This window comes from Oncorhynchus keta, chromosome 34 (assembly GCF_023373465.1).
Source record: "Oncorhynchus keta strain PuntledgeMale-10-30-2019 chromosome 34, Oket_V2, whole genome shotgun sequence".
Lineage (NCBI taxonomy): Eukaryota > Metazoa > Chordata > Actinopteri > Salmoniformes > Salmonidae > Oncorhynchus > Oncorhynchus keta.
In genome coordinates, this window is record NC_068454.1 from 30,718,941 (window position 1) to 30,746,306 (window position 27,366).

The 27,366-nt window shown below is 41.6% G+C and overlaps 2 protein-coding genes across 3 annotated transcripts in view; both read right to left on the reverse strand.

The window, feature by feature from the left end:
• Positions 1-12,023, reverse strand: part of LOC118366914 (adenylate cyclase type 5-like) — a 133,685-nt gene extending 121,662 nt beyond the window's left edge. For both annotated transcript variants that reach the window (XM_035749749.2, XM_052493608.1), the window contains exon 1: positions 9,852-12,023. In XM_035749749.2, coding sequence (XP_035605642.2) covers positions 9,852-10,799 — 948 coding nt within the window. In that variant the 5' untranslated portion in view covers positions 10,800-12,023. The remainder of the gene's footprint in view (positions 1-9,851) is intronic.
• A 4,709-nt stretch (positions 12,024-16,732) lies between these two features.
• On the reverse strand, positions 16,733-27,255 carry LOC118366916 (very-long-chain (3R)-3-hydroxyacyl-CoA dehydratase 2-like). The gene is made up of 7 exons (XM_035749751.2): positions 26,749-27,255; positions 25,080-25,197; positions 24,202-24,220; positions 23,536-23,624; positions 22,811-22,932; positions 18,057-18,235; positions 16,733-17,658 (listed from the first exon to the last, which is right to left on the reverse strand). The coding sequence occupies exons 1-7, from the start codon at positions 26,871-26,873 to the stop codon at positions 17,579-17,581; spliced, it is 732 nt and encodes a 243-aa protein (XP_035605644.1). The 5' UTR covers positions 26,874-27,255; the 3' UTR covers positions 16,733-17,578.
• Positions 27,256-27,366: the final 111 nt, after the last annotated feature.

The following is a 27,366-nucleotide window of genomic DNA, read 5'->3' on the forward strand; positions in this document are numbered from 1 at the left end:
TAATGATTTAATCATTACTCTCACAATTTCAACATATATTGTCGCCATTAACTAGGCTACACTTGACAAGTAGTTCCGTTATTCCACCACTTGGCACTCTGCGTACACATGGTCATGGCTGTGCATTAATCTTGATAAATCTCACACTTTACGTGGAAATGATCCCACGCAACAGTCCTGCCATAGAGGATATGACACGGGTTGACATCAGCAGGTTTAAAAAGGGGGTTTGTGCTGATACCGTTCACACTTTGAAATAGCCTAACCTAAGCCATTTCCACATAGACAAGGGCTGGGCCACAGACCATGGATAGGGCACTACTCATAGAAATATAATCCCTACAGAAGTTTCAAATGTTAATGTCACATGCACAAGTACAATGAAATACCTTTCTTGCCAACTCAAAACCCAACAATACAGTAATTAATAACAATGTAATACTAAAAATAACAAGGTAAAACAAAAACACACAAGAAATCTGAATAATAAATAAGAATAACATGAGAAAGTAAGTAAGCACATCTATAGAATTCATTGAATAGGGAGGGATTCTAGTTCTAAAGCACTAGTCCCTCTCCTGACTACCAACAGAGAGGCTGATGAGGAGGAGCCTTATGTGGGAGAGGATAGAGAGACATGACAAGGAAAGCAGTGAGGTAGATGCAACAGGAAGGGACTGGCGGGGGAAGGATAAGAGATGGGCATGGTGGTAGGAGGAGAGGTGCTGCTCAGCTGCTGTGATCATCAGAAAAAGGTCTCCATGTCTACCGGTGTCTCAAAGCATTATACCTGTTCCTCTTTTAAGTCATTATTATTATCCTCCCTTACTTGTGTTTATTAATTGTTTTTCTCCAGCACGTGTGGACTCAATTCCTCTGTGTATTGATGCAAATCGATGGTGCATCCATCAGTAATGACGAGGCTTCATTATTTCCATGATGTTCATAGTGAAAAGTCAATAAAGGAGGTAAATGAAGTGCTCAATAACGTGTAAAACAAAGGACAACATTTGGACAGAGACGCCACCTCTGCTTTGTGTTTTTGGCCATGGAGAAATCTGACGATTACTGGAATAGAATGTAATGGCAAAGGTAGCTAAGAGATTACAATAGATCCTGTTGCATGTGATATTACGTGGATCAACATTCTACACCTAAAACCCCTGTAATAACAATTAACATGATGCTACAAGCTAAATTAACAAGTGATGATGAATGATCAATTACCAGTCGCCAATAATCACCGATGATCAATGATCAATGATCACCAGAGTACTTTGTTGGTAATGATGAACATAAGACAACATCTTTAACTGAGCAGCATCCATACAATTTAAGGGATCAAAGTATTAAAGCAAAATATTTCCCATATTATCTAATTCTGCCCTCTGTTTATAAATGCTTTCTGTCTGGCGGTGGTAGTGCACTCAGAGGACAATCCGGGTTGTTGTGTCACCGGCACTACCACCGCCGGTGATGATGAATGATCAATCCCGAATCACCAATGATCACCGATGCCAAATCACAGCTGAGGAAACAGGAGGGAGGAGAGACTGATCAACCCTGACACCTAATGATGGATTTGTCTCTCTGACATTTCACTCAATTTGATGTACCGTGCACAGGGGCGGTATTAGAGCCACACACCCAGAGGGGTGACACACACATAGACACGCACACATAAGTGGGAGATAGCCGGGGAGGTAGGAATTATCACAGTGCACATGATGACTGACTGAGGCTTGTGATGGTGATAGGCAAACCTTGCATCCATAAACTCTGTCTCTGAATTTGAGAGTAGTTACATTTCTCCAGACCCATCCTTCAACTTTTTAGCAAAACAGTGGCGGAGAAAATGCTTTGTTATTGTTTTCACTGTCGATTGCTCCGTTAGGGGCCACTGCTGTCACAACCTTAACCCGGATGGAAATGGGCCTATATGGATAGGGCTAAATGTAAATGTTTCTTACAGAATAGATATGAAAAGCATATGCATAACCATTTGAATGGAAACAGTTTGGAGGTTATGGGAAACTGTCCTAGACCAAAGATGAGGACACAACAGTTCACCTGACACAAGACTGAATCTAAACATTACGCTGTTGATGTTATGTGCATTTGACATTTACTGTACTTTCACCGCATTTGTGATAACGAGATCTGAAAATACTCTGGACACATTCACTAACATGATAAGAATATTCCTGGTGAATGTGGGGTAGGTGCAACATAAGACCAGAAAATGACAATGGTTTGAGTGAGAGGACTCCAAAGTGTGCACAGTTCCTAAGTCATTTCAATGCACTTTATTGACTCAAAGAAGAGTCTTCAACTGTAATTTGTTTGTTTTTTTAGCTCTCCTAGCTGTGCCGATGAGAAACTAGAACAAGCACACTTGTAGTTGTTTTGTTTGGAACACAATGCTGCATCCCCGCCATCACACAATTACTGTTGTTGTTATCGGAATCCAAAAACGGTCCATTATAAATACCTATCTGGGTCAGGTGGGCATCATTTGAAAGCTTGTTCTACAGCCAACATGACCATTGAGTTATAAGTTATAAAATACGATATTACAGTGTCAGGCTTTCACAATGCAATTCAGCGAAACGGATCATAATGGTGGTGCGCGTAGACAGGAGTCTTGCGTGCATTCAGGTGCGCGTGCTGCTGCAAGTTTTCTTCACAATAGACAAACATGGGCTCCTTCTGTTCAGAACAACCCAGGGTCATTTGTCATCTTGTAACTGTACATTAAACATAGTGATCATAAACGTTGACACTGTTTATGACATGAGTTTTATGATATGGAAATGTGAAGTGCACATTTGAACTTATGGGTGTTTGGCTTGCTTATAGGACATCTAAAGTGGTATTTATTATAATCATCAACGTCTCATCTTTCTAAATACATAGAGTCCTCTTACTTCACAGCATTTCCCTCACTCAGACAACGGTCCCGTTGCAGAGAGAACCAGAGGTTTCCCAACCTCCCCCAAGTGTCGCCGAAGACGGCCGAGTCACGGCTTCCTGAGCCTATGCAACTAGACAGAATTGGGCTGTCCCAGCGGAACGGCAATACAGGATCAACACGAAGAGTTGTCTGTATTGCGGGACTCTTGGTCATTTTGTGTCCTTTAAAAGACCAGGCTCACAGGTAGGAGCGAGTACTCTGGTGGTCCATATGGAGAACTTTTCTGCTACCCTTGCTCGCACCCCTTTTCATGCCATTCTGCTGTGGGGAAACCAGTCTAAATCTCTCCGGGTCCTCATTGACTCTGGGGCCGATGAGCACTTTTTGGATTCTTCCCTGGCTTCCGAGCTGAACATGCCAACTCAGCCCCTCTCCATTCCCATGGATGTTAGAGTGCTAGACAGGCGCTCTATAGGCCGGATCACTCAAAATACCACTCCCATCAACCTACAGGTGTCAGGGAATCACAGTGAGACTATTCAGTTTCTGCTCATCAAATTTCCTCAGATTCCAGTGGTTTTGGGATTCTCCTGGCTCCAGCGATACAATCCCCTCATCAACTGGTCTACTGGTGCCATCATGGGCTGGAGTCCGTTCTGCCACATCCATTGTCTTCTTGGGGGCTTGGAAGGTGCCCCGGACCTCTCCACCAATCCCAGCGAAGTACCAGAACCCCCAGGGAGGTGTTCAGCAAGGCCCGGGCCACATCGCTTCCCCAACACCAACCCTTTGACTGCAGGATTGACCTTCTCTCTAGCACCACGCCGCCCCGGGGACATCTGTACTCTCTGTCGGGACCGGAGACCAAGTCTATGGAGACCTACATTGTGGACTCCCTAGCTGCAGGATTTATCTGTCCCTCTTCCTCTCCTGTGGGTGCGATAAAGGACATGACCCTGCGCCTGTGCATTGACTACCGGCGACTCAATGACATTAAGAACCGTTACCCGCTACCACTCATTTCCTCTGCCGTCGAACCGCTCCAGGGGGCCACTGCATTTTCCAAGCTGGATCTACGGAACGCCTACCCCCACCAAGAGTGGATGACCGCCTTCATCATGGCCAGAAGCCACTACGAGTATCTGGTCATGCATTTTGGCCTCACCAACGCCACTGCTGTGTTCCGGGCTCTGGTAAATGATGTTCTCCGCGATATGTTGAACCGGTTCTTCTTCATCTACATTGACGACACACTCCTCTTCAACGCCTTCTGGAGAATCAGCTGTTTGTTAAGGCAGAGAAGTGCGAGTTCCATCGTTCCACCATCCCCTTTCTGGGTTACATCATCTCTGCTGGGAGTGTCCAGATGGAGCCCGGTCGGCCCTCCTCAAGACCACCTCCAGGTGTCGATGACAAGCAGATCGCCATCGGACCCCGGCTCCCCGGTATCGTCTCGGGCAGAGGGTGTGGCTACCACCCGGGATCTGCCCCTCCGGGTGGATCCCGCAAACTTTTCCCCCAGTTTATCGGCCTGTTTCCCATCTCCAAAATGATTAGCCCCTCTGCTGTTCGTCTTCTGTTGCCCCGTACCCTTTGCATACATCCCACCTTTCATGTGTCCCGAGTTAAACCCATGTCTCGTAGCCATTTGTCTCCTGTTTCCAGGCCCACCCCTCTCCCGTGTCTCATCAATGGCCAACCGCCATACATGGTGAGGCGTCTCCTGAAGGTTCAATCTCTGGGCAGGGAGTTCCAGTACCTGGTTGACTGGGAGGGTTATTGCCCAGAGGAGAGGTGCTGGGTCCCCGCCAGGGACATCCTGGACCCAGGCCTCATTGCGGATTTCTAACGCCAACACCCAGGTCAACCAGGTATGCGCCCAGGTCACACCCTGATCTGTTTCACCTGTCTTTGTGATTGTCTCCGCAGGTGTCACCCATCTTCTCCAATTATCCCGGTGTATTTATACCTGTGTTCTCTGTTTGTCTGTTGCCAGTTTGTTTTGTTTCGTTAAGCCTACCAGCAGTTTTCCCTCCGTTCCTGTCTCTCGATTGTTCCTGTTTTCTTATTTTCCCAGTGTTGACCATTTCTGCATACCTGCCGTCCTGTACCCTTGCCTCACCTATCTGGATTACTGACTCCTGCCTTCCCTTGACCTGTCTTTTGCCTGCCCCTGTTGGATTAATAAACTGCTGTTACTTCGGCATTGTCTTCATTTGGGTCTTACCTGAAACGTGATACACTGCATGTTTCTTTGGCATGCCTAGTTGTCAGGTCTTTTTGTGCTTTAGTCAACTTCTCTATCATTTATAGCCATGCTAAACATTCCTGAAGAATGAAAAAGATAAACAACAGCAGTTCTATATGTTTTAATAGTTGATATAATATAATACATTGGGTTCTGTCAAAAAAATCATAGACAATAATAATAAACAATTTAATCATTATAATCAGTAAACTATTCAAGCATTGTGTGAGCCTGTCTGAAAACTAGCGATTAAATTCTTGCTTCCTCTGTCCTTGTTTCCTCCACTCCTTGCTTCTCCTTGAAAGTGCAAGTGCACTCCTCTCCCAAAATGCGCTTTGAGAGTGAGGCAAGGAATGGGATAATCAAAACATATCCTTGATTCTTCGTGTCCTCTCTCCTCACCTCCTTTTCAAAACCCATTGGATAAGGTCAGAGGGGAAGGACCTCTGACCTTCTCATCCAATGGGTTTTGAGAAGGAGACAAGAGAGGATACGACGAATCAAGGAAATTAAATTGACATTCTCCCCGGGACAGAGAAAGTAAGTATTTGACAGGTATTAAAGCCCCCATGCAGTCTTTGTAATTGTACTTATTAAATCATCACTGTATGTCTAAATTACTGTGGTTATTTAATGAAAATAACGCCAAAATATATTTTATAATTTACTTCCCTGATCCTCCTTTGGTACTTGAAATGCTCAGTTTTATGTGGGCATTAGGAAACAAATTAGAAGATATTTACATACACTAGCTGATAGGATAGTCTGGAGCCCACCCCCTTACCCAGATGAACAGTTATTAGTCTGTTATAATCAGGTCACATTGTGACATCCCGATTTGGGCCAAAAGTTCTGTCCCACCTGAACAGGATGAAATTCCAGGCATTTTTTAAAAATAGCTCTTACACAAATAGGGCATTCTTATAATTTCACAAATTCAGTGTGTAATTTCGACCTCATAGAAGGCCCGGGACGATACCAGTACCGCAATACTCGTTAGTTTCGTGTTGCGAACATGTTGTCCTCCAGAGTCACATGTATTTATTTTCCAAGCTATAGCACACAATATGTTAACTACAGCAGGTTTTTAAAGGACCAAAGAGTTAGTCACATCCTTACTTCATTCCAGCTAGTTAGATGTGCAACCGCTGACTAACTATAGGTAGGGGAATATCTCTAGTCTAGCAATAGATACTGTTGCTTTGGCAGTATGGCATCATTGAATGAGTTTACCAATGGTTAGTTAGGTAGCTAGGATTTAACAGTCAGCTAACCATTTACAGTTACATCAGTTCATTAGTAAGTCAACAGCAATATCCAGGAATGTTACAGGATCAAGTTCAACGTGTAATTCAATTGTTAAATTATTAGTATTAAGATGTAAAGACAAACATCAGTATCATAAATGTAAGGAAAGAAAGGTAGTGTTTTACGTCACACGATTTTTGCCAAATCTGTGAAGACTCCAAGCATGAGAAATAGTTTAACCTTTTGATTAAACTCGTGAATTATACTTAATGTATCTATGTTCCCCCTTCATATCTTAATGTTTTCACATGAAAAGGCTAATTATTATGAATGACTTTGTAACAGCTCCAACCAGTTGTCCACTACAAGAAATGCTCACTGGTACCCTAGTTTTTTAGAAAGACCCACATACAACACAATGCCACCGTCTCGAGCCGAGCCGCAGTCATTATGTTCAAGTTGTTTTATGCCTATTCATGGGAGCACTCCTGATACAAGCATCATCTTGGGATCTCACATAAACATACAGCTCAACAGTGGAGACCTGCTGGGACCTACAGTATATAAACAGGGGGAGATCTGATGTGCTAAAAACAACAGGATGGTGAGGAAGAGAAACAATTACAACAGCCTGTTCCCACACACTCATCTCAAAAAGAGCCTATTTTCACAGAAAAATGCAATTAGATATAGGGGCACATGTCTGTATCACAAACACTCTCTGACCAATATAATCAAAGTTTCAAAAAAGAAAAATAAAGGGGATTAGAATGATCCATTCTAGCCTATGGGAAAGAGGCGGTATTGTGTGGAGTTTTGCTTTTGAGTTTGTTTTTTTTTTCCACGGTTCAATCATTAATTTACAAGCCCTTAAACTTCAATGGTGGACTGATGCACGGTTTCCATTAGCCAGATTTGTAAAGCAGAGGTTCTTGGGAAGAGCACATTGTTAGGGCAGATGTTTATAAGTAGTACAGGGACTGGTAAACACAGTGAGCGAGAGAACAAGCCAGAAAATGACAAAGTAAGAGAGAGAGAGAGAGAGAAAGAGAGAGAGAAAGAGAGAGAGAGAACACAGCCAAGCGAAAGAGGGCACAACGGCACGCACAATGGGTCACCAGGCCATTGTATTTGAGGTTTGGTAGGGCACCGTGAAGCCATGCTTTTTCTTTTTAAATACTTTTCCTATCTTTTTTCTGTAACTGTGTGTACAATATTGTATTTAAGTATGTATTTCCGGAAGAGGCTTAAGTTTAGTATCCTTTTACTTTAGTACTTTCCTTTTACTAAGATAAACTGGGATTAAGAACTGCCGGTCCAAAGTCATTTACCAGTGTGCATTCTAAATGGCCCTGCTCAAAAGTAGTGCACCATATAGGGAATAGTGCCATTTGGGATGTACCCCTAGTTTCATTGAATAGTTTTTGGGATCCTACATACGGCACACCATTTCATGTTTGGCCTCGGAGAGGGGCTCTCAAACACAAGCTCCCTCTGGCATTGTAATAGACATTATGAGTTTGATTCTACTCTTAGAATAAAATGACAAATGTACGCCTATTGGGATGTGCTGCTTCTTTATAACAGACCTAACTATTTAATGGAGCTATATGTAACAAGTTGCAGCGATGGGACAAGACTGTAACTACCAATTGGATGCCACGGAATTGGGGAGAAAAAGGGGGGGGAAAAAAATGGAAATACATTATAATAATAATACAAAAAAATAAAGAAAATGTCCTTAAAATATCTACAGTAATAGTGGATAAATCGTTTATCGCAATATATTTTTTTTTAAATGTATTGAGACCACACAAAAATGCATTCTAATGGTGCAGCCTCATTATTGGTCAACAAAAGACTGACCATCTCTTGTTGTCAAATTGACTGGGGCCAGCAAATCTCTTGTTGTCAAATTGACTGGGGCCAGCAAATGGCAAGTGTCAAATATCTACAAATCACTCAGCCCCAGTCAATTTGACAACAAGAGATTTGCTGGCCCCAGTCAATTTAACAACAAGAGATTTGTTGGCCCCAGTCAATTTGACAACAAGAGATTTGCTGGCCCCAGTCAATTTAACAACAAGAGATTTGCTGGCCCCAGTCAATTTGACAACAAGAGATGGTCAGTCTTTTGTTGACCATAGACTTGAGAAGAATTGGGTTGGAAACATGGGGTTATTTTGTTATAGATATTTTGTAAAGGAAAAACAACAATTCTAGGCTGCTAAATGACAAAAATGTGGATCAATAAAAAGGTTGCACCATTAGAATGCAAAATAAAAAGTTTTGCGGAAATTGAGAAACACTATGTCCACTACTACTGTAAATAAAAATGTGAGGTAAGAAAAAACTATATATATATAGCTCCTTTAAATGTGTATTTTTTTCTTACCTCAAATTTTTAGGATTATAAACATCCTCCGTAATTTAAGTGGCAGAGCATTTCCTCGCTCTGACACAATAAATATAATTCACATTTAAAATAAGACAAGTGATGATTGCATCTATCATAAACTGATATGACCGTAGAAACGCAACACTATAACCAAGAGGGGAATGAGAGATGACATGCATTAAGTTCAACTATCAGAGCTCAGCTCTGATAGTGAAAGGTTTTAAAACTAATCAATTAGAGCCAGGAGCCTCAACATGTTATTAACATATAACACAATAAAACCAAACAGCTAAGAATTGTTGTTTTTCCTTTACAAAATATCTATAACAAAATAACCCCATGTTTCCAACCCAATTCTTCTCAAGTCTACAAACCCTAAACAGTCAACAACACTGACACTTCAAAAGGATGTAGATATGTGGCACTTCCATTCTGACCCATAATTCTATTACATCTTCTAGAAGTCATTTTACCTAAATTCTTACATTCTTAAAACTTCCATTTTACCCAGTGAGCTCTGATTTCCTTCTTAGAAGCGTTTTTCCTCTCTCTAAAATGTTAAATGGATGCTTTTACTACTGGTTTTCTCACGATAACAACTAGGGGACTGAGCAATGGTCAATCGAGACCGTTTCCATAGTAACAAGCATCAGCAGCATCTCAAGACAAACTCGGGCATCTTGATCAGTCAGTCACTGTCCGATGAAAAGGCATTGGATGTGTGAAATGTACAATAGAGCACAGTACAAATGAGTAATGCAATAATGACAGACACATTACTGTGTTCATTTCCTAATGAGTAGTATCCTAGGCTAGGTCATTTGTGAGAATTAGAATTATATACAATAAAATACGCCTTTGACTCAGCAGGTTTTATCCAAACAGGCCACTTGTCACTTGATGGAATGTCCCCCCCCCAAAAAATATATCTTTATACTTTATTTGGTAGACTCATCCATGCGTGAAGTTACTATAAAAGTTATTGATTTATGAATGCTTAATACATGCGTAGCCTAATAAAAACGTTATAAAACAGGACCTACCTGCTTCCATATAAAGGCATCCCTTTCGTTTAACTTCCAAGACACGGCCACATGGATGGTAGACAGTATAACTCCAGTGATAACCGCAGCCCGCATCCGAACCGGGAGCAGCGTGTAGATGACATGGATAAAGAACACCGTCCACCAAATTCCCTCAGAACCACTTTGAGGCTGAACAAGCAGCACCCCGATCACTTGTACAACCAGCACGACTAGAATGACCACATAGCAGACTATCCACATGTGGTCCTGATGAAACCCGTTCCGATTGCACACAACCATCAATATGAGGATAAGTAAGATGGCCAAGGAAAAGACCACCACGTAAGTTATCCTGCATACTCCCCCCGCGCAATGGAATGTCAGCATGACCGCGCACATGAGCACCAAAACGGCCATGAGCATGGTCAAACTGCTCTGGTTGAGCCGGAAAAAGTAACGCTGGTACAGCCTCTCCAACTTCTCCGATTGGAATTTCTTGGATCTGAAAATCTGCATCGCGCTGCTGCAGCACGCAACCATGGAAAGGTGAACTTCAGGCATGAGTTCCTCCTCGGGTTTGGAGCCCTTCACTCTCCGGTCTTCCAAGCCCAATTCCACCGATTTGGGTCTCACTTCCCCGGCTCCATCTGCGTGCCTTGGGGAAGATCGGTTGTTGTTTCGGCTCTCTTCCCCAGTCCCATGCTCTTGCCACGCAGATCTAGACCTAAAACTGACCCTGCTAACCGTTGTCGTGGCTCGTCCTGGTCCGGGCTGCTGTTCGGGATCATCATCTCCTTCCCTCCATCTGCTGTTCGACCGGGCGAGTTTTTTGCTCGGAGATCTAGCCGAGTATGGGCATCCGTTTGCAATAGACTCAGACTCGCCCCAAGCAGATCTGAGCTCAGTCCCTCCCCTCAGCCCAGGCGCACCGACTTCGGGCGGGCTCACATTGTTCGATCTGGACATTATATTTCTCAGATAAAAGTCAAAGAAAAAAGCAACACACAGGACCACACACGTGCCTCCTTTTAGTCTCTTAGAAAAGCCGAATTCGCGCAAAGTATTGTTCTTGTTACAATGAAGTTACATTGTCACAATGTTTTCTTAAATGACAGGTCTATGACATTCCTGAGAAATCCGTGATGACTGAATTCAGAAAATGTTGAAGTCAATTAAATGTGTCCAGTGAAATGTCCATTATGATAGGGAAAATGTATGTCCATGATACTTTTGAAAATGTGACGCATAGGCCTATTGATGACTGGGGATAACTTTGGCCGCAGATGGCAAAATGCTCTTGAAAATCACTTAAAAACAATTAAATTAGATGTCATCTGGGACATATGCTGTAACAACAAACAGACCTCTAGTGTAGAATACATTTCCAGGAGGACTTCGTTTTACATCATTCATTATAATCCAAATATAAACTCTGTATGCAGAAATGTTGTTAATTATAGGCCAAGGCCATGGAATAAAAAGACTATACAACTCCAATAGTTGGCCATACCAACATCTATCATGTTGTGAATCTGTAATACCTCCCCAAGCACTTTCTTTTGCCTTGATGTAAAATGAATTATAAGAAAAAACGTGATGATGTGGGGGACTATCCCACGTCGACGTCAAAGCTACCTACATTAGTTGAGCGTTTCCTTCAGGGCTAGAACTGAACCTGTGCATCTCATTGCAGCCTTGTCGATGCTTGGTTGGTTACATCCTAATTGCGAAACCGTCACATCCCGACCCTCACGCGCTTTCATTGACCAGCGGAGGAGAGAAAGACTCGACGTTTAAACACACACAAAAGCCAGAGCATCCCCAAAAAACGTTTCTCCACGGTATTATTACTGCATCTGTATGTCAAACTCTGCCCAGAATTAACGAGCTGTCACGACCACATAACAGCTGACCACCAGCGACTGCACACAAAATCCCCGAAGACTCAATCTGGTGTTGATCCATACGATTCATGCAGCACACATCACCCAACGTTACCACCGCGTTTGGTCCTATTTCAACCCCTTTTTGGATTCCTGCGACGTCGAATAACACAACAGACTGACCAGAAGAAGAAACAATTCTGAGCGTACTCCCAGTGGGCTATGATAGGGAGTCATGCATTGCACGCTATTGATCAGGCAGGCATCGGACGATTTATTACCATTGCTGGTTGCTGTTAGGTTTTCATTCAACCAAGTCTGATTCCCAAAATCAGCCGTTTGCTCATTCCCATTGGATATGCGCGAGTATGACTTTCACTTTAAAGCTTTTCATTGGCTTTCGACCATGTCAGTTGGAGATGCGACTCCTGCGCGTTCTCCCCCGCATTTGGATGAATGGGCGGGTCTGTGATCACAGCTGGACCTCAAACGCAAACGATTAACCCCTAAAGTTCTGCTGAACCCACATGTTTTCTATTTGGTGTTGTATATTGACATGTACATCGAAATACCTAATTGATTACATGGGTGTGACTTCTGCCACTCCGGTAACTGAGGGACAGTTTCCATTTTTATGGTCTAGACTTGGGCCTGGAGGAGACTGCTATGCATTTCAAATCAAATCAAATTGTATGGATCACATACACATATTTAGCAAATGTTATTGCAGGTGTAGTGACATGTTTGATCCTGTTGACAGCCCTGTTTCTTGCAAGTCAGTGTAATTATTGAGTCAATGGTCAAGGTATTTGTTGAATTGGTGAGATATTGGTAAGCTGAGCATTATGGTGGGCAAATCTTTATTCTAGGGTTTGTTGTGATACTGTAATGACTATCCGGGCCTGTTCTCTCTGTAACAAACAGCTATGTGTACTCGGGGGTGTTCTCCTCAGAGGAGCTCTCTGGCACATGTATAGCTCTATCTCTTCTATATGGCATTAGAAAACCAGAAACCCAAGATCCCAACCCCACCAAGTCACAGTTTTATATATCCTATGTTCTTTGTCTTTGATCACCTCATAAACCTATTGCATGAATTACAACCAGGAGAGACAATATGCTACTGTGTCAACTATCTATATCGTGTTGCAGGCAGCGCGTCCTAAGAACAGCTTGTTCTAAATGTGGCCATTTTATTTTATAAGCCTCGTAATGACACTGGCTGTGTGTCAATTTACGTATTATTTAACCTAACCTCTTGAAAGTCGGATAGTGTATCTGTTTCCCTTGCCAGGGACAGTACATTCTGGAAACAAGCGTAACAGGATCGCTGAAACACACACAATAGGAGAAACATGATCACTGGATTCAACATAAGAGAAAGGCATTATGGCATACAATATCGCTGCCTTTGTTGGTGAGCGAAACAAAAGGCTTAGAACAAAACAAACACACACTGTAGGTATGTGCACCGTGCCTGTGATGTGTCTTTCCCACAACCTTACTCTCGTGGCTGTCATTCAAGCATAAGAAACTACATATACCAGCTCATTCATTCTAATGGTTCATGATTAACAGTTGTAACAGTTACAGTGAGGTCCAAGAGGTATTTGGACAGTGACACATTTGTTGTTGTATTGTCTCTGTAGCTGTTTGTGCTTCTGTATTTTTCTCACTCATCGTTATTCACAATTCATTCAGAGCTATCCGTAATCATGGTAAAAACATATTCTATTCTTATTTACAATAAGAGTGACCCCAAAGTGACTCCAAAATGACACAATACGTTATTTACCCATTAATTTCTATTGGTCACAAAAAAAAATGAAACAAAACCAAAACAAAGAGTAAATGCTTCCAACAAGTTTGTCGAGTCACAAGCTTGATGTAATCAATGCATGCTAGGAATATGGGACAAAATACTACACTTTTTACTACTTTAATACACATATAAGTGAATTTGTCCCAATACTTTTGGTCCCCTAAAATGGGGGGACAATGTACAAAAAGTGCTGTAATTTCTAAACGGTTCACCCAATATGGATGACTATACCCTCAAATTAAAGCTGTCAGTCTGCAATTTAACTTCATAGTCATTGTATCATTTCAAATCAAAAGTGCTGGAGTACAGAGCCAAAACAACAACAAAAAATCTCACTTCCCTGATACTTTTGGAGCTCATTGTATATTACTGTAGGAATCACAGTGAGGATTAAACCTGTATTCAATGAGGATTCGGGAAATGTGAGACTCCCCCCACATCTTCCTCTTCCATTGGAAACCGATGCCTTTACATGTACCTGGATATACCAAAAATACAGAGACCCTGGCCTGCATGCAGCATCAGCATGTGTTTCTGTCTTCGGTGTTGATGTACGGGGTCGTGGTTATCCATTGGGAATAAGGTCAATATTGAACAACAGAAATCTGATTATGGGATCAAATTATTTTGCAAATGTGTGTAGTTCAGTCCTTGGGCTGTTCTTGTCTATTGATGTTCTGTATTATGTCATGTTTCATGTTTTATATGGACTCGAGGAAGAGTAGCTGCTGCTTCAGCAACCGCTAATGGGGATCCTAATACAATACTAAACAGTCATCCACACCTGCACTGGCACCTGCAAAAAAATTGACTGAATAAAGGTATTTACCAAGGGTGAAAGGGTCCAACATTAGCATACATAGCTTTGGTGTAGAACACTACTGCCATCATGTGAGAGGTCAAATAATAACACACTTCAGAAAACAGACTGTAGGGACAGACAGACAAACAGGACAGATATACAACACAAGTACACTAATTGGATCACAGATGTCCATATAGATGTAGATCATCAAAACAAGAATCAAAATACAGAGAAAAAACAGGAAATCTCTTTTGCTTCCATGCTAAGTTTATTTTAAATATATAGTTATATAACTAATCATACTTATACAAAGTCTGCTGGTTCCATGCAAAACATTTTTTTTATCAAAAAGATCAACATACTGTAGTTTTGTTTAGTAGAACCAGTGTGTAGAGTAGTATTGTGGCATGCTTTTTCCATACTGTAAGTTATACCAAAGTATCATCACTTCGAAGGATGAATGGACGTTTATTTCCTCCTACATGCAATTTTACAGAGTTGCACTCCTGCCTCTAGAGGAAGTTTCCAACAATCCTGGCTATGCTTACAAAACATCCTCCGATACCGTAGGCCCAGGGCAATGTTAAATCAAGTTAGTTGGGATGTTGGGTAGTTGTTGATGTACTAAAGGCATCTTCAGTTCACCTTGCTGCTCATCTCTTTCATAAGAGTGTAGACTACATGTTAGGCCAACAAAGAACAGAAACATAGGAACTCAACTATCAGGACAGCAGGACATTTTAAGAATGGGAGGGAATCAAACATTATGTCGGGGAAGAATCCCTTGCAAAGTTTAGGCCTTTCACAGCGTAATTCAGGATATAATAAACATACTGATACACATCCCAAAGAGCATCAGGGCAATACCAGTGTCAGGCAACTCCTGATCAATGTCTAAAACTGCATGCAGTGAGATGCAGTCCCACAGACATGGAAGCAAAAGGGTGATCACTACTCAAACACAACACAACCTCAACACTTTCTAGTTAGTTAAAGTCCACAAAATCTAGTTTGTCTTTCACATTGGTTCCACAACCATTTATTAGGCAAAACTAAAACCAAATTATTAGAGTTTGTGTTAATGCAGTGCAGTTACTGTTTGCATCCACATTGATAACTGTTAAGGTTTTACATTGTACTCATATGCAAAATGCTTTCTCAGTTACCTTCTCCTGAGTCAGAGGTGGACAAAAACTCTGAACCACACACACGCAAATGCCTGACTCTCTACAGTATTAGATTTAAAGAGACAGTCCGCAGTTGAAACATTAACAAAGCAGGCACCCCACAACTGTTTTGGTAAAAAGCTGAGGAATGGAGAAATGTAACTAACTTTCAAATTCATAGACAGGGCTATGGATACAAGGACTGATCATCCATGATATCAAAATGATGTTTTGAGTTTATACCATGTTTATATTTATATTTTTAACAAATATTGGAGTAAAACAAGCTTATATTTTGGGTTCTGATGGGGTACAACAGTTGAACTAAGCTCATAAGGCATTTATAAGTTATATTCTTCAAGATACAATAGGTATATAGCTTTAATTTATAAGTCAAAAATAAATGTAGCAACTGCAGATTGCCTCTAAGTAATTGGAAATGCAGGACTACAAGCTCTCTAATCTAATGGACTCATGTCCATGCAAGCGTCCTGTTTTTGTAGTATTCTTTTTTAAACGTAACCTTTAATTAACTAGGTAAGTTAGTTAAGAAGAAATTCTTATTTACAATGACGGTCTACACCGGCCAAACCTGGACGATGCTGGGCCAATAGTGCGCCACCCTATGTCCCATAGGGTCAATCACGGCCTGGATTCGAACCAGGGTGTCTGTAGTGACGCCTCTAGCACTGAGATGCAGTGCCTTAGACCGCTGCATCACTCGGGAGCCCAGTGTCTGACAGTGCATGTCCTGGCACCCTACTGTAGTTCAGAACAAACAGTCAATAAATAAAGTGTGAGTATTGGCTCATTTGTGGTTAACCCTTCAACATGTTTTCCAGGTAATGTCCACCAGTGTCTTGGTCCAACATCACACCATGACAATTTAAGAACCACCGTAAGTTTAAAGCTTGAGTAAATAAATGAGTTCCCTCAGAAAATATACACAAGAAAGCAAAGTAACTGTAAAACTGGTTGGCTTATCGACATACTATCCACTCTAGGTCATGGAGGCCTACTTCAAACAAAGATTTACAAATCAATACCCAACCCAATCAACATAATATGATTCGAAAGAAACCTAAATGGTCCAAATTATTAACAAATATTGTCAACGCAAAAAATCCAAAACATAAAAACAAAAAGCTATTTTATGACAATAAGCACTGAATTACTGCAGTTAGTTGAGCATTTGAAAATAAGTATTGGAAAACAAAACTATGTAAAGCACAGAATAAAGAAAAGCTTTATTAAACCAAATGGAATGTGATCAGAAGTTCTGCAGGTGAAAAATCTAGTCGCAGAAATAAATTACTTAAACAGGCATAGTCCTCCGTTGAGTCAGACAAATATGGAACCCTCCATCCATCCTAACAAAGGACAACTATTCATTAGAGCACAAAGCATGGTAGCATCCCAAATGACACTATTCCCTAAATAGTATAATATAGGGAATAGGCTTCCATTTGGGATGCAACCAGTGATAGAATGGAGGGGGGTTCTAGTGTTTGTCTTCTACTGAACTATGAGAGAAGAGGGCATTGATTGTATCAGTGCATTCAGCACATTATGACCAGAGTCACAGGCAACAGCACAGCATTCTGCTGCCTCTCAAAGGGGCCAGTGCAACAGAACTGGATCATCATCAAATTTACAAAACAGTTTTTGAGTAAATAGCATCTTGATAACATGGTAACTGCATTTATTTACAAAGAAAACAAAAACCAGTTGGTATATTGTAAATGACAAGAGCATCTTAATAGCCAGGCAACAGCCCAAAACCGAACCAACTGATTAGCAAGAACCATTGTTAGATCGATCATCCCCATTCCCCATGTTATTTTCTTGATCTGAAAAAGAGTTGAGTTTCTTGGTATTTCAACAAGCAGACATATTTAATTGGTCAGGCATGTTTTTTCTTTTTTTTTAAGGTTCTCGTCTTTTTCCACTCCTCCCCGTGGCATGACGTGATCAGTCTGCCAAGACTCCTCCCCATGGCATGATGTGATCAGTCTGCCAAGCCTCCTCCCGTGGCATGATGTGATCAGTCTGCCGTGTGTTTGCTGTGTTTACTCTGTTTTGTATTCTTCCACGTGGGCCAGGACTTTCTTTCTCTGACGCATCATGTGGAAGTAGAGCTGGGGAAACACTGGGGAAACACCGGGAGGTTGTCAGTACATAGTCAGATAAAATAAAAAAGTAACCATAGAATCATATGCAGAATTAAGTACAGACACCTTAAAACATATTTATGAGTTATTTCACAACATTTAAAAAGCCCACATCTAGACAAGCAAGCACTAAGTGCAAGGTAGAGCATTAGAATTCACAGCGCAAAGCATCTTACAGTGAATTGTAATGCATTACTTCACACTTGGTGCTCGCTTGTCTAGATGTTCGCTTTTTGTAATTCATGAAATGCATCTCCCCTACATACTCAATCCAAAACATCACTGGTGTACTACTGAAATAGTAAATCAGTGATGTATTGTAGCGAGTATGAAGGGGAGATGCAATGTGGCGAGAGACAGAGAAAGAGAGACTTACATGGAATGTAGGAGACCATAGTGAGGATGAGGAAGGTGTAGTAGTCGAAGGAGAAGTTGTACTTGTTAGGTAGAGTGACAGAGTAGAGACCTGTCTTCTGCACATAGGGCAGGGCTGCATATATGGTCAGCAGCTCACCTGTCACTCCCATAGGATACAGCACTAGGAAGAATGTGTACCTGGAGATCGGATGGAAGGAGTACATTTCAATACGGACATGTACAATATCCAGATTGAAAGAGGCTGCAATATCACTACTGTAGCAAATTAATTCTGCTGACTTTCAATTCATGGTGACAGTGGTGGTGGCCCAGATCTTGTGCCGCATGTTGTTTGTGCAACTGCATATTCTAAGAGGGACTGGGGAAGCATGTTCTGATAGAAAACTACTCCTCCCAGACGTGTTCATTTGTTGTCATGCCCAAGTTCAGACTCTTGTTCTCATATTGCTTTCACAATATTCATAAAAAATGTTTCTATTTAATATTTTGTCCATATCGTGCAGCTCCTCTACCTGTCATGTACCACAAACTGTCTTTATAAAGTCAACTGAAGGTGAAAAGAGTGAAGCACCACAACATTGGCTGACATTAGAAGAATCATCATCATTTGCTACCAGGCAACAAAAGGTCCTCCCCAATGAGTAGGCCTTTGTTGCCATGGTTGAGACTGAGAAAACACATTATGGATGGAGTGTCGTACACGCCCAGGTTTCTTTATATACAGCCCCGTATAACTCTGTTATGAACATATACAGTGCCTTCAGAAAGTATTCATACCCCTTGATGTATTCCACATTTTGTTGTGTTACAGCTTGAATTCAAAATGTATGAAATATATTTTTCACCCACAATACCCCATAATGACAAAGTGAAAACATGTTCTTGGAAAATTCAGGCTGTAACACAACAAAATGTAGAATATGTCAGTATGACTACTTCCTGAAGGCACTATATAATGACAGCAGGAATGGCATAACGATTTTTTAAAAGGGATTAAAAACATTTTCTTTACTAGATATCTTATCATTTCTGACGTTTGGAAGACATTTGTTTGTCAACTTGCCTATAATAATTAGAAGGCAACTCTGTCATTACATGTTGCCCTGGAACAGGGTTACCAAACCCTCTCCTGGGGGCCCACACAGACGTTTCACATTTTTGTTTTAAGCCTAAACTGGCACACCTGATTCGATGGGTCAAAGCCTTGATGATTTGTCAAGACTAATTGAATCAGGTGTGCCAGTTTATGGTTAAAACTAAAAGGTGAATAATCTGTAGGGGCCCTAAAAGACTAAATAAAGCCTGAATCTGAAACAGCTAAAAGATTTTCAGTGGAAGATTTCCAAATGACATCAGTTTGACCGGTTATAAGGATATGAAACAATCCAACACGTTCCTGATAATATTTCAGTTCGTATTAGATGCATATTTTATGTGCTGTGAGCTTTTATGTCGCAGAAAAGATAGGCCGTTTACACGCGTTTCTTAACTGCGCAGTCACATTCTCTCACGATGCTCGCACCCCAACTTCCACCGTCTCGGAATGACAGAGACTCTAGTGTAAAGCATCAAAGAACTTCCCCATCGTTAATACCAATCGACATGGCGGTATGTCTCATACATTGATAGTGAATAAAGAGGGCTGTGTACAGTATTTAAACCCACACATTAAATAATCAGGTGAGCATTACATAAGATTGTACAGGTAAAATGTCAGTCTTCCACATCCTGCTGTGGAAGGTGATAGAGCTACAGCTGTGTTCGTCAGACCATGACACCATTAAAAAAAAAATAGGGTTAAATAGGTGCCCCCCCAAAAAAAAAAAAAAAAAAAAATATATATATATATATACACACACACTGCTCAAAAAAATTAAGGGAACACTAAAATAACACATCCTAGATCTGAATGAATGAAATATTCTTATTAAATACTTTTTTCTTTACATAGTTGAATGTGCTGACAACAAAAATCACGCAAAAATTATCAATGGAAATCAAATTTATCAACCCATGGGTCTGGATTTGGAGTCACACTCAAAATTAAAGTGGAAAACCACACTACAGGCTGATCCAACTTTGATGTAATGTCCTTAAAACAAGTCAAAATGAGGCTCAGTAGTGTGTGTGGCCTCCACGTGCCTGTATGACCTCCCTACAACGCCTGGGCATGCTCCTGATGAGGTGGCAGATGGTCTCCTGTGGGATCTCCTCCCAGACCTGGACTGAAGCAAGACATGATGTCCCAGATGTGCTCAATTGGATTCAGGTCTGGGGAACGGGCGGGCTAGTCCATAGCATCAATGCCTTCCTCTTGCAGGAACTGCTGACACACTCCAGCCACATGAGGTCTAGCATTGTCTTGCCTTAGCAGGAACCCAGGGCCAAGCGCACCAGCATATGGTCTCACAAGGGGTCTGTGGATCTCATCTCGGTACCTAATGGCAGTCAGGCTACCTCTGGCGAGCACATGGAGGGCTGTGCGGCCCCCCAATGAAATGCCACCCCACACCATGACTGACCCACCGCCAAACCGGTCATGCTGGAGGATGTTGCAGGCAGCAGAATGTTCTCCACGGCATCTCCAGACTCTGTCACATGTGCTCAGTGTGAACCTGCTTTCATCTGTGAAGAGCACAGGGCACCAGTGGCGAATTTGCCAATCTTGGTGTTCTCTGGCAAATGCCAAACGTCCTGCACGGTGTTGGGCTGTAAGCACAACCCCCACCTGTGGACGTCGGGCCCTCATACCACCCTCATGGAGCCTATTTCTGACCGTTTGAGCAGACTCATGCACATTTGTGGCCTGCTGGACGTCATTTTGCAGGGCTCTGGCAGTGCTCGTCCTGCTCCTCCTTGCACAAAGGCGGAGGTAGCGGTCCTGCTGCTGGGTTGTTGCCCTCCTACGGCCTCCTCCACGTCTCCTGATGTACTGGCCTGTCTCCTGGTAGTGCCTCCATGCTCTGGACACTACGCTGACAGACACAGCAAACCTTCTTGCCACAGCTCACATTGATGTGCCATCCTGGATGAGCTGCACTACCTGAGCCACTTGTGTGGGTTGTAGACTCCGTTTCATGCTACCACTAGAGTGAAAGCACCGCCAGCATTCAAAAGTGACCAAAACATCAGTCAGGAAGCATAGGAACTGAGGAGTGGTCTGTGGTCACCACCTGCAGAACCACTCATTTATTGGGGGTGTCTTGCTAATTGCCTATAATTTCCACCTGTTGTCTATTCCATTTGCACAACAGCATGTGACATTTATTGTAAATCTGTGTTGCTTCCTAAGTGGACAGTTTGATTTCACAGAAGTGTGATTGACTTGGAGTTACATTGTGTTGTTTAAGTGTTCCCTTTATTTTTTTGAGCAGTGTATACACACACATGTATATGTATATACACATGTACAGTGGGGCAAAAAAGTATTTAGTCAGCCACCAATTGTGCAAGTTCTCCCACTTAAAAATATGAGAGAGGCCTGTAATTTTCATCATAGGTACACTTCAACTATGAGAGAAAAATCACATTGTAGGATTTTTAATGAATTTATTTGCAAATTATGGTGGAAAATAAGTATTTGGTCACCTACAAACAAGCAGATTTCTGGCTCTCAAAGACCTGTAACTTCTTCTTTAAGAGGCTCCTCTGTCCTCCACTCGTTACCTGTATTAAATGGCACCTGTTTGAACTTGTTATCAGTATAAAAGACACCTGTCCACAACCTCAAACAGTCACACTCCAAACTCCACTATGGCCAAGACCAAAGAGCTGTCAAAGCACACCAGAAACAAAATTGTAGACCTGCACCAGGCTGGGAAGACTGAATCTGCAATAGGTAAGCAGCTTGGTTTGAAGAAATCAACTGTGGGAGCAATTATTAGGAAATAGAAGACATACAAGACCACTGATAATCTCCCTCGATCTGGGGCTCCATGCAAGATCTAACCCCGTGGGGTCAAAATGATCACAAGAACGGTGAGCAAAAATCCCAGAACCACACGGGGGTCTTTCAGCATGACAATGATCCCAAACACACCGCCCGGGCAACGAAGGAATGGCTACGTAAGAAGCATTTCAAGGTCCCGGAGTGGCCTAGCCAGTCTCCAGATCTCAACCCCATAGAAAATCTTTGGAGAGAGTTGAAAGTCGGTGTTGCCCACCAACAGCCCCAAAACATCACTGCTCTAGAGAAGATCTGCATGGAGGAATGGGCCAAAATACCAGCAACAGTGTGTGAAAACCTTGTGAAGACTTACAGAAAACATTCGACCTTTGTCATTGCCAACAAAGGGTATATAACAAAGTATTGAGATAAACTTTTGTTATTGACCAAATACCTATTTTCCACCATAATTTGCAAATAAATTCATTTAAAAAAATCCTACAATGTGATTTTCTGGATTTTTTTTCTCATTTTGTCTGTCATAGTTGAAGTGTACCTACGATAAAAATTACAGGCCTCTCATCTTTTTAAGTGGGAGAACTTGCACAATTGGTGGCTGACTAAATACTTTTTTGCCCCACTGTATATACAGTACCAGTCAAAAGTATGGCCTATAGAAACACATTAACATTAATAAATAATAATAATAAATCATAAGGAATAAGGTTTTGAAGTGTCTGTCCTATAGCTATAACTCCCTTTTTGAATTTAACACACAAAGTAATTCTACAGCACTTCTTTCCAATGTGAAGTGAGTGCCTCTCTCATTCAGTTGGCCAACAGGAGGAGCGGGGAGCTTTTCTTACCGTGCCCATTTGATGAGGTAGGGCAGGTGGTTGAGCAGACTGAAGGTGTAGAAGGAGTAGCGGATGATCTCTGTAATGGTCCAGGCCGATACGAAGAGCAGGACACTGTCTTCACTCTGGACCTGGGATCAGACAGGACAAACAGACAGGGGTGAGACTGGGCAGACAATTCAAAGCTAGCATGCAATAGCTTGTAGTAGATTCATTCAACTGGAAGACTGAGGGGTTATAGCAGAACCGTGCAGTTTGTTGCACCAACTATACTACGCTGTAACTCTGCATGTCATGGGAGAGAGAGAATTGTAAACACAAGATTTTAAAGCAAAAGTCAGTCTCTGTAGATTAACATAGTTGCAAATACTCAAACACACATATGCAGTAGAGCGTTTCAGACCTTACAAACATGTTAGTGTTATTCACCCTATTGGCTTCAAGCATGTTCACTATTTCAGGCTCACAGACCTTAAGGCATCAGCAAGTCTCTTTCTTTGGGATGAAGACAACATCTAGGGGCATTGATCCCCTGAAACCATGACCACATATTATAAAGTTGGAATATTTCTTACTGTCTCACTCCGTAATATTTTAGCTTTCAAATGTTCAAATTCACAGTGCTGATTCATCCTGATATTCCAACAGATCAAACAAACTAAACTGGAAAATAAATGGCTAGTTCCATAATTGGTGAATGGGGGGCTGAATGATTAGATGAAGAAGAGATGTACCTCTCGGACGCTGTGAGTCACAGCCCAGGTGAGGAAGACCCGAGACAACACCTGGAACCCTGTTAGAACCACAGAGGATGGAACGATCCCTGGAGCAGGAGAACACAGCATGATCATCACATTAGAAGATATGTACTTTATCACCTCAAAATACAGCTTTACCACTTCACAACAGTGATACTGAGCAAAATACATGATGAGAAGAAAGGAGAAGACATCATATATTAAATTTGTGCAAAAGTATGTCAAGTGTTGGACTATTAATTCGTAGACAGCACACAAAAGCTGATATAAGATAGCAGAAAATATAGCACACCAATTCCAGTTACAAAATTCATTGTATTACACTGACTAAACTGTGGGCTACATGTGTGTAGTGTCTAGAGGGCAGCACATGTCCAGACAGAGACAGACAGCTGCAATAATGAAGGTAAGAGTTAGCCTCAAATCCCAGATAATTAGTGGACTGTGAACCGGGAGTGCAACGAACACAATGGAGCAGGGACATGCTCGTTATCACATTAGTACCATCAGGCCAGGCTTATCTTAGCAGCCTGGAAAGGCTATCTCTATCTGAGGCAAAGGCTCTCAGTAGGGCTTATGTCCACATGACCGGTAGAGACTACACAACTTTGACCATGAGAAGAGGGAGGAACGTCAACTTACCCACTGCACAGTGCAATATCTGAACGGAAATAAAAATAAAAACACTCAGCATAAATACAGTCACACCATATGGTCAGTGTAAATACTTTATGCAATTAATTGTATCTCCACACAGATTGTCAGTACATGAGTTTGAGACTAATTGACTTTTTTTTAAATGTATGTGATTATAAACTCTGATCTCACAGCTGATTCATATTGCTCTTTAGTGAATCAAGGTTAAATATGGCAATAAGATGTAGTCTGTCAATCCTATGATAGTGGATATGTACACCAAGACAGTTCATTCTACTAGTCAAGGACTAGATAAAAGCCAGTGCACTAGTCAAAACATAATCACTGGAAATGCCCCGTGTTTAAAGGTGTTTTTATGAATGGAGGGAGTTGGAATAAGAGCAACATGTAGACTGAGCTTGGGTTCCACTAGGCCTAATCCCTTCCCTCTGTGTTACAGTGTGGCTGGAGAGGATCACAGTAACACCCTGCTAGGCCTCTGTGCTGTCTGTAAGTAGCACAGAGGTGGGAGCGGGGGAAGGCCAAGGCCAGTCATTGTGGAGGAGTTTCTATTTAAAAATACATCAGTGCTATGTGCTTGAACATTCCTGCCATTAAGTTGTATTTATACAGTACCACACACAGAGAGAGATAAGGGGCTGTCCTGTTAAGTGCTCTGAATAAAAGCCCAGATTTTGTTCAGTGGGGAGAAACCATTTTGTAAGGAAGTGACATAAAGGGGTCTCTACCTGAACTTGTCAAATAAGAAAAAGTATACCGATTTCCATTTTCTGTTGCATAATATTTTACTAGTGTGCCTAATGAACATGACCCAGGTCTGACCCTGAGGCCCTACAACAGAGACTTGGCCTACATCCACTCACCTCTAAGAGTGCACCGGTCTGGAAAAACTTCAGGGGTTTCTCTATAGAGAAGTACAGGCCGTGGTAGCTGCCTCTGACAAGGTAGGCCCGCACTAGGCCCACAGCAATGACCAGCCAGCTGGAAGAACACACACATGTCATGTTTATTTCAGTTATTTAGCCAGGATAGTCTACTCAGTAACAACTGCAACTATTTTCCAAGGAGTTCTGGGTGGAAATACATTTCTGGTATCAAATAATAGCCTCAGTTTACTCTTAGAGGACAGGGTAAAGCAAAACAATCCAGCCACACAGAACGTAGGCCTAATACATAGATGGAAGCGGCATCTGCACAGTCATATTCTTGAATAGTCGTGATTGGTAGGAGTGACAGGTTTTGAACGTGATAGATATTAATCTACTAAAGTTAGTAATAGAAACTGAGCAGGCTATATAGCCCCTGAAAAGGCACGGTGTAGCCGTTGTAGCTGGTACTCAATAAACAGAACAAGTATCACAGAGGGAAAATATCACCTCACCAGACAGGAACGTCACCTAACTTGTTAGGACAGGAGCGCATCCAGCATTTTGCACTTGTGCAATTTCTTTCACAACAACTTGTAATCATAATGCTGAGTGAAATCAGAAATACTGTCATAACCTTTTTTGCCAAAACAACTATTTATAGTAAAAATAAAAACTAACAAATGGTGGTTGCAAAACTACATGCAGTACGTGTAACGGATATGCATAAAGAACAATAGCTATTACTGTACATAATTACATCCTTCTTAAAATGATATATATTACATACAGTACCAGTCAAAAGTTTGGACACACCAACTCATTCAAGGGTTTTTCTTTATGTTTACTATTTTCTACATTGCAGAATAGTGAAGACATCAAAACCATGAAATCACACATATGGAATAATGTAGTAACCAATAAAGTTTTAAAGAAATAAAAATATATTTGAGATTTGAGATTCTTCAAAAGTAGCCATCTTTTGCCTTGATGACAGCTTTGCACACGCTTGGCATTCCAAGAGTGTGCAAAGCTGTCGTCACACGCTTGGCATTCTCTTGAGAGAATGCCAAGAGGGTGCAAAGCTGTCATCAAGGCAAAGGGTGACTACTTTGAAGAATCTCAAATATATTTTGATTTGTTTAACACTTTTTGGGTTACTACATGATTCCATGTGTTATTTCATAGTTGTGATGTCTTCACTGTTATTCTGCAATGTTATTTCATAGTTGTAATGTCTTCACTATTATTCTGCAATGTAGAAAATAGTAAAAAATAAAGGAAAACCCTTGAATGAGTAGGTTTGTCCAAACTTTTGACTGATTTATTTACGCGATTACAGTTGCAACTCTAGGCAACATAGCAAATTGCGGTGTTTTGTGGGCGCGCACTAGAACTAACTGTAACCAAAGACAGACAATTGATAAATCTCCGATGGAGGCTGTTACAAAGTAACAACACATTAGTTCTGTGTTTGACTGAAATGATACGCTGCAATGTCGCTGTAAGGCAGCACAATGAAACGAGTTATCGACAACGTGTCGCCAGCGAAGCAGAGTTGTTCACATGGGAATGATTTAATAATTTGCCTATCATTATTTCCAAAATACAAGCATTATTGAGCAAAATGGCCAGGAAAAAAAGTGTATCAGAATGGTGTACATACCCAGCTGTCATAACCACGTTATATATAACCAGATACGCCGTAGCCAGGGCACCCGGTCCCCTCTTTTTCTTCGGGTCCACATCACTGTGAGCCGTCTTCGTGGTCCCCATAGCAGGTGCTGACATGACTGAACCCCACTTGGCGCTGCCCGATTAGTGTGCCAGATGCTTAGAAAATAGCAATCAGGCAGAGCTACTCTTCCAATCAGTCCACCAAATCAAGAAATGCAGGCGTAAAGGCGTAAACTGGGCCTGCGCAATATTTTACGGGACCAGCAGCCCGCGCCCCCTACCGAAACATCACCATAAACAGTTTACTTTAGCTTAGTGATTGCTTTTGAGTTGTTAATGCCGTAGATTTGTATGGGTTTTTGGCACAAAACAAACAAAATACTGTGCGTATCGGATAGCCCATATTTCGAATTACAACAAATCATAAATATCGTTATGGTCCTATATGTACCACTGTTGCTGCATGTTGTTCTTTATGTGTGGTAATGTACTTAATGTTTTTTCGAACCATTCCATTTTTATTATAAGCCTAAGAAATAAGAGGAAAGGAACAATGGAATATTCACGTACCTCTTCCACCCACTGGTGGCAGTGTTACACCAGAAAA

Coding starts and splice junctions, on each gene's coding strand:
- LOC118366916 (XM_035749751.2), bottom strand. CDS start 26,873: ATGTCAGCACCTGCTATGGGGACCACGAAGACGGCTCACAGTGATGTG. Junction 25,198..26,748: donor AACGTGGTTATGACAGCTGG/GTATGTACACCA, acceptor GTGTTCTTCCAG/CTGGCTGGTCATTGCTGTGG. Junction 17,659..18,056: donor TATGGTCTCCTACATTCCAT/GTAAGTCTCTCT, acceptor GTGTTTCCCCAG/TGTTTCCCCAGCTCTACTTC.